General features: G+C 33.9%; 1 protein-coding gene across 1 annotated transcript; it reads right to left on the bottom strand.

Annotated features, from left to right (window-relative positions):
* Positions 1-1,833: 1,833 nt before the first annotated feature.
* Positions 1,834-4,594, bottom strand: LOC121242044 (trihelix transcription factor DF1-like). Its single transcript, XM_041139933.1, has 2 exons — positions 4,061-4,594; positions 1,834-3,610 (listed from the first exon to the last, which is right to left on the bottom strand). Exons 1-2 carry the CDS (start codon positions 4,351-4,353, stop codon positions 2,170-2,172), a joined length of 1,734 nt encoding a protein of 577 aa, XP_040995867.1. The 5' UTR covers positions 4,354-4,594; the 3' UTR covers positions 1,834-2,169.
* Between the last annotated feature and the right edge of the window lie 3,983 nt (positions 4,595-8,577).

Here is an 8,577-nt window from a genome sequence, read left to right as displayed (position 1 = left end):
TATATATCCACAGCAATGCTATCCTGATCTCTTCGTTTTCTTCAATTCTTTGCTTCGATAGTACTTAAGCTAGTAATATGAGCTTAATGGGTAGGAAAATGTGTTTAATTAATTTGAAAGAGAGCTTAGCCTTTTACCTGAAGTACTATATATTATATGCATGGATGACCCTTAATTTTTACAGACCAATCTCATAAGGATCGTAAGCATTGCCTCCTATTTGTATCGATCTTATATCACTCTCATGGCGAGTCTGGTTTTATGCGTGAATCATTTGCACGCAAATATATAGCCTTAAAACTCACAGCTAGTGATAAGGAGATCATAATGTATAAATTAAGCATATTAATTGAGCAAATATTAAATAAAATACCTGCTACATATGCTTATTAATTTATACATTAATGTGAAGAAAAGGCTATTGAAATTATGATCTAGCAAAAATTGGGACTTTACATTTATTTTAAGTGAATGGACGAATTATAGCTCATGCACCCGTGTGATAGAATCAAAACTCTAGAGGATTCTACTCTAAAGTCTAACCCATCTCCTTCCTTCTGCCTCATACCCCTACACCATCACAGGTAGACCACGAGTGGAGTGAGGAATCAACAGACAATCAACAACTGCAAAGGAAGAAATGGAATATTCAGTGATCCAGGCAGTGAGGTTGGTTACACACGCAACAAAGGATGCGAGGAACAAGCATAAAAGTAGGAGAGGAGAGAAAGGCGAGGGCAGATCAATTTTGGGTCAGAAATTGGGGAAACAAAGTGCTGATTTTTGGTGTTCGTCCATTTTAGTTTTAGATTTCACTTTCTATGCTTCAATAGAAAATGCCTTTTTACTACATTGTGCTCGAGTAATTTTCCTAACCTAAGCTCGGAAATATTTTGATTGGGTTGTGTTTCAGTGGGTTCAATTTCGGTTTGGTATGAATTTTTGTATCTATGGATTTGCAAACAATATAAATATTCATTGTTAACAAAAGGCACGGTGGATGCTTGGGTTGTACAGAAAACCTATTTTGATGAGATCTATTTCAATTAGATTGTTTATTAATTCAATAGAGGCTTTAGAATCATTTGGGAACTACAAGATATTTACAAATCATTCGAGCATCTTTTTCTCGATTGAAATTGTATTTGAAGCAATTGGGGGAATTGGAACCCATTTGAAACCAACCCATGAAAAGGAAATCTGCAGCTTAGGTGTTCGATCATAATTTGTTTCTTAGACATAAAAATTTGCATACAGATTGATTTACATATATAGTTGTTGTTTTGAAGTCTAAACATTCTAAGAAATTTGAGTGACTAATGTGAAATTGGCAAAGTACTTTTCTGAATCTTTACTTTGCATACATACACATTCTTCTTAAGTTCATCTTTTAGAATTAGATTAGACCATTACGTCCTATAGTTTCGCAAATAATTTTTTTGTTCTTTTTTGGAAAATAGTAAAGGTTTCCTCATATTGTTTTGCATTGAAATCATTTTTTCTTATCACCATAGTCCTTGTGAAATCGGTCTTGGGACTCTCGCTTGAAAACAACTACACTTTTTACACTTGGGAGGCAAATTAAATGGAGAGACAACTAGCTAGCTCCCACTTTCATGGCAACCTAGTTCCGGCCTTCTTTAGTCTAATATTGGGATATGCCATGGAAAAAAAAAAGGTTCTTTTCCCTCATTTTGCTAGCTATTGAATTAGTAAATCTATGAAAGTAAGTAGAACTAATATAATTGACTATTTAATTAATTTGGAAAATTAAAATAAATATGTAACATATAATTATGCACAAATCAAGCAACTTATATAGGCTCAATCCCATGCATGATGTGTACATAATTTAATTTCTTTGGCAAACAATAATATGAATATTTAATATTAAGCAAGAATCCAAACTACTGATCTAGACTACACACCATTCAGGTCATGTATATACTGGTACAAATTCGATCAGAATAAACTCGTGTTCCTCCTCCCAATCTGCAGATCGAAATCTGAAAATGGAGATCTAGATCATGGCCGACACCAGCTCCCTTCATTTTTTTTTTTGGAGGGAATTATATATATATATATATATATATATTATTGTGAATAAATAACACCACTAACAATATTAATTAACTGATAAGAATCTTCCCTATCTTGTGATCAGTTGTGTCATTCAGTATTTTCCATTAAAGAAGGTTTGTTTATTACCATCTCATAACCGCCGCCACCATCTTGATCTTCTTCCTCATCACTATCATCATCTGCATCTCTATCTTCTTCTTGATTTTGTTCCACATTTTCCCTATGATCATCATGATAAATATCTGGCGCCGTCGACTGAGGTAGGTTAATATCTTCTTGTATAGGAGGCCACTGTCGCTCTGGCTTCACCATCAATGGCTCCATCAGGCCGCTACTGGCCGGCTTCACACTACGTCCAGGAGGAGTACTGACGACTGAGCTGTTGATCTTGTTCTTTTCTTTATATAGTGCATCCAACTGTTGGAAGTACGGACATGTCTTCGAATCCTCTCGCCGTTTCAAGTTTCTATCCTTCACCTTCTTGAAGTACTTGTTAATGTTTTCCCATTTCTCCTTGCATCTCTTCGCGCTCCGGATGTATCCAAGCCAGCGCATGCTTGCTGAGATGTCCTCCCACATTTGCCCTTTTGGTCCACTTTCCTGATACTTCAGTTCAAGGCTTTTCCGAATCTTTATCAGAGCCTGTACTTCAGCCTTCGGCCATCTAGATGAGCTCGTTGGTGTAGAAATATTCTCAAAGCTACCCAAGCTGTTCGACAATTGAGGCGGCAGTGGCCGAGGCAATAATGTCAGTGACAGCACAGTGTTGTTGTCATCATGTGCTTGTGTTGGGTGGCTTTGTCCAGATATCTTTTGCAAGAATGCAATTATTGCTGCGTCATTTGCTGCTGCCGTGGAACATTCTCGGACTAACACTTCATGTTCTCGATTGATTCTTTCCATCTCTTGCATCCTCCATGCTTCTTCTCGAACCGTTCTTTCGTTTTCCTGTTTATCTATGGCTTCCAAGAATTTCTGCTGCAGCTTCTCTTGCTTCTCGATCACCTCCTTGGCTATCCTCCTGAAAAAGCCCTTCCATTTCCTCTTTCTCATATAGCTTGCTTTGAGTTCTTGATCAGACGCGGTTGAAGAGGAGGTAGATGTACTAGAAAAAAGATTTGCAGATATTGTGCTTTGGAAAAGATCACGTCGTCGTGGGTTGTTTGTTTGTGCTGAAAAAATTGCAGGTTCTATTACTGGTGCTGGAGAAACTGTTGAGTTTGATAGTGTTGGAAACACAGCAATATTCAGACTCTGAGAAATGAATGTAGGGTTTGTTTTCAATGGAACAGTTATCTTAGAAACAGTAGTACTGGTGGAAAAAGCTGCTTTAGGTTTATAAAGGTGTCCGACAGTACTACTACTAGGTTGTCTCTCGAATGCTTGTAATTGATCAAAAAACCGATAGGCCTTTCCTTCTGGCTTCCCAGTTCGACCTTCTTTTGTTCTTTTGTGGTATTTGCAGACATTCTCGAATTTCTCCTTGCATTTCTTGGCGCTTCGATTATAACCAAGATCTGCTAGTTTCCTGATGATAACAACATTTGCAAAGAAAACACCATCGATCTATATATGTTTCTCATGTCCCTAATAATTGAAGTTAGTTATTAAAAAGAAAAACTAAAAGTATATATTTTGTTTTAGGTGTTCATGTGGGGTTTGGATTTTCTCAAATATATATATATATATATATATATATATATATCTAAATAGAACTATTACCGACCCAAAAACAAACAAAAAAAACATGTGGGTGTTGAGTTTTTGAAATTGATTTGAGGAACATCAGCAGTGAAAATACTAGTTACGACAACTGCAAATGTCCCAGTACTATGAATGACGCAAAAAATCAAGAAAAGGAAATTACAAAGAAAAATTCAGTGGAAAACCCAATATTTCTGGATCTTAATTAAACAGCATAATTATTTTCTTCAAAAAATAAATAAGACTAGTAGAAAGAAGAAAAAGAATCATGCACCTTGCAATCTCTTCCCATAATGGACGTTTAAGATTTGAGTCTCGAAACACCACATCCATATCAGACCGTATCTTCAAGAGTGCCAACGTTTCCTGTCGAGGCCATCGGTTTCCACCGCAGTTACTGCTCTCACCACCCTCATGATCTCCTCCGTTAACCTTATTATGATCTTCTTCGCCGGAATTAGACCCAACAACAACCGCCTCATCGTCGTCATCATCATCATGAGCTCCGGCAACCACTTCCCTGATCTCGCCACCAGAGCTTCCTAAAACATCTGAACCCCCCAGCATGGAGCTCTCCTAGAAATTATATCAAAAGATCTATATGGCAAGTACTGAATTCTCAAGGGTTTAATGAAGATAATAGCTAGCTAGGTACATATATATGGGGGGTGATTTTCTTTGTTTATTTCGGTGGGATCTGCCCATCAATCTCAGCAAGGAAGATGAACTTTCGAAAAAAAATAAGAATAAAGAAAAGAAAGACAGTGAGGAGATCAGAGACCCCAAAGTTTTTTTCTCCAGTTATTTTTTGTTTGGTGGGGAAAATAATATATATAATGCTCACTTGCAGGGGTTCTCTTTTATAAATCACCACGAGTGAAAAAAACGGTGCCTAAAAGGAAGTTTACATACAAATATATATATATATATATATATATATATTTTTGTCATCCGTCATTATTCGTGATCTGATTATACTTTATACCTTATAAAAAACATTTATATATTCTATGAAAATATTCCGGTCATATTTTATAAAAAAATTATAAATATAAAATATGAAAATAAATAATAGTTGATGGATAATCAATTTATATAATATATATATATATATATATAATATGTGTTATATTTACAGTACCTGAAAAATGTAAGATCATGTAGCAGTGGCAACAGCTGCAGATAGCGACTATGGGGATAATAATTAATTAGTTGGTCCCTTTGTAGGTCAGCTTTGCTTTTTGGGTTTCACCGCAGTTGAGAGTTGGTGTACTTTCTAAACTACCTCAGCTTGCACAAAGACTGCCAATTTTTAGAGTGGTAGCAAGCAATTATACATGGACAATACGTTATGGCTGAATGAAACCAGTTAGATGAAGATCGAACATGCAAGTTATTACCTAGCTAGCTAGGCTAGCTTACTTGGCCGAGCCAGCCATTAATGAAGGGGAAGTAAACGGCGACCAATAATTCTTATAGGTTTGTGATGACGGCCTACGTATACCCAAATTAATGGCATGGGGATTGAGATTTTGGTGGTAGATAAAGATGATATAACTTGTCATGATTTTTCTAATTAATTCACATCATGATTCTGCAGGGACCATGTAATTAATTAAGGCCGCGTGTAGCATGTGAATTGTTGCCTTGTTCATGATGTAGAATGTTCAAATTTCCTTCTTAGTTTTCATATTATTCGTGGCTGGCCGGTGCTTGCATGATATCAGATCGAGGAATAGTATTAATGCTTTAATTACTTGCCTTGCTGAAATTAATAGCTTGCATGCTGCTGAGCTTTGACTGTTCAAACCCCAACTTTTCTTATCATTTTGGTGTCAATTTAGAGATGTGAACACAAGTTTCAGATCATAATTCCAAAAGCCAGATCAGGATCGATCAGTTTGAAAAAAAAGAAATTCCATACCTAAATTTGGATCGAGGAAGTGGCAAAGTACTCTTTGTTTTACTCCTTTTGGACGAACATGATCTCTAGAGATCATCTATTTGAATTTGAGTTCTATTATTTAAAAATTGATGTGTAAATTAAAATGTCATTTATTATATATATATAATCCGCACATTTAAGTTAGCATGCTCGAACATCATACATATATTTGATGTATCAATAAACAAACTTATAAATATATTTTTGTGTAAAAATTTAATAATCTAAAAACACCCATAATTAATTAATTGCACCCACCACGTGCTTGAGTACTGTGGTGGACTTTGTGGACACCAGAAATATTTTATGGGGTTAGAAACTTTCAAAGTTCCAATTCAGAAGACAACTATATATATATATATATATATATATATATATATATATATATTAATCTTTATCCAAGTATTTAGTTAAAGGAAGATAATTATCAGAAGTATTTGTGCATTTTCATTGACTCAATTATGGAGTACGTAGCTAGGAAAACTAATGGAGGGGGCAATGCACGTACGTATAATAATGAAATGAGTTGGACCCAACCAATCAATTGGATAATATATTATGAAAATGGGTTGGTTTGGATGGTGAAATGAGATGATTTTAGATGAGTTAAATAAAATATTGTTTGAATATTATTTTTTAATATTATTATTATTCTGAAATTTGAAAAAGTTGAATTATTTATTATATTTTGTATGAGAATTTAGAAAATTTGTAATGATAAAATGAGATTAAATAGATTGAGAGTGTTTCTATATCTAAATAGGACCTAAATATTCATGATCGATTCGTATATCATTCGTTAAAAGACTACTTATTAGCTTAAATATTCATGATCGATTTATGATTTTAAAGTTGTTCTCTAGTCTCTCTCTCTTTATTATTTTTTTAGTTGAATGATATATTAGCTTACACACACATGATATACATCCATGTGTACGAAAAAGTATGCCACCATTTTGTTGATCACCATTAATACTCCTCACATGAATGGTAATTATAAAGAAATTTTATCTAAAATCTAACAAATTTTTAGGGTATACGTACATATATAAATTTCTTATATCAGTAATTATTATATGTAATTTAAAACTAAGAATAATTCTATATACTTGAGTGCCTTTACGTACAGTACTACACATGACCATCTACATGCGTGACATAATTTGATTTAAAAAATAAATTTTTAAATTTAAATCTTATGAATCAAATTATTTCATGTGAATGGTCATCATGTGCATGTGGTATTGTACATGCCTTCAAATACCACTGCTCACAAAAAAAAAAAAAAACTACTAAGGTTGCCATTTTACACAAAAAAATTATAAGAGTAATGATAAGTATAAGTTCTAAATGTACAAGTCTTTTGTAAAAATATAGGACATCACATCAAGAAAAAATAAGTTTTTCATACTTTTCTATAGTATTGATGTCCACTTTTTTATAAAAGACTTGTACGGAACTTATACATTTAGAATTTGTATATATCATTTCTCAAATTTATAAATGGTTTACTTATATATCCATCCATATATAATATATATATATATATGTGTGAACGTGGCCGCAACTGCATGCGAGGCTGTTTGATTCTACCATAATACCGGCTGCCTACCATTTAAAGCTACATGACTAGCTTGCATATATAAAAGTTTAGAGAGAAGGCCAAGATCTTGATCACTATGTTTTGTAATAATGTTACATGCAACCACACTCTCAGTTTACTGTATAAACTGTGACACTTTTTATCATTTTTGAAATTTTTTTTACTTTCATAAAGTAAAAATTTAAAAGTTGATAGACAATATTACCTCATCATAATGCGATGAAAATATGATATATAAAAGTGTGGCTCATAGAATTTTCTCAAAAATAATCCTTGACGTACAGTTGGAACACTATATAAATTATTTCATTATTAGGATACGTTTGGTTATTAAATCTATCAACTCATCATTGTAATTTTTTCAAATTCTAACACCAAATATAATAAATAATTCAACTTTTTTAAATCTCAAAATAATAATAATATTAAAAAATAATATTTTAATAATATTTTATCATCCTAACTTAAGTTAACTCAATTCAATTCAACATCCAAACACAATCTAAAAGTGACAAACACCATCGTGTGAAGGATCGAAGTGCATAGAGTTGCTCATGATGAGACACGAGTTTTCCTAATGGGTTACTGATCTGAATGGGCACAGTGGGCTAGAACAAGCACTGCAAAAAGCCCATTTTGATGATGAGTACTGAGCGTCAATTAGGACAAAGGACCTGTAGAGTTAAAGGAAATGAAATATGGAACTAACAAGTCCGTCTGTCATTTTTGCATATAGTTTGAGAGACATGTATATAAGAACCTTTAGCCATGGTATAAGTAGTATTAATTCATCTAGTCAGTCCTTTTTATTAGATTTAAAACAAACAAAAAATAAAATAAAGGTCGGCATCATCATGAACATGATAATTTGTAGGTGGATGTGGTAGATCAAGGCCGGTATCAACCTTTTAAAGCTTGAAAAGGCCAGCAAACTACTAGGCTGCATGCAGTTAATTTATAGCGAAACAAAGGGGTTAGGTCAGAGTCCTTGATCTCATAGATCAGTCCTGGTGTGGCTCCTCCTCCTTAATTCATGGCTTGGCTTTTCCGAATTTGATCGCTCATGTTCAGTATCATTCTTTGATGATCATAATAAGAGGCTGCATGCTGACTGCAGATTGCTGACAATAATTAGCATGTTCATTCGACCAAGAGTCTCACGAGGGTCAAGCTAGCATCCTCTCTAGATAATAATATATAATATTCTTTCTTACCTCAAGCTCCCTAAACTGATCATGATGAT

This window comes from Juglans microcarpa x Juglans regia, chromosome 8D (genome assembly GCF_004785595.1).
Source record: "Juglans microcarpa x Juglans regia isolate MS1-56 chromosome 8D, Jm3101_v1.0, whole genome shotgun sequence".
In the NCBI taxonomy this organism is placed as follows: Eukaryota; Viridiplantae; Streptophyta; class Magnoliopsida; order Fagales; family Juglandaceae; genus Juglans; species Juglans microcarpa x Juglans regia.
Note: the sequence above shows the minus strand (reverse complement) of the source record. Positions and strands in the feature narration are given on the sequence as shown.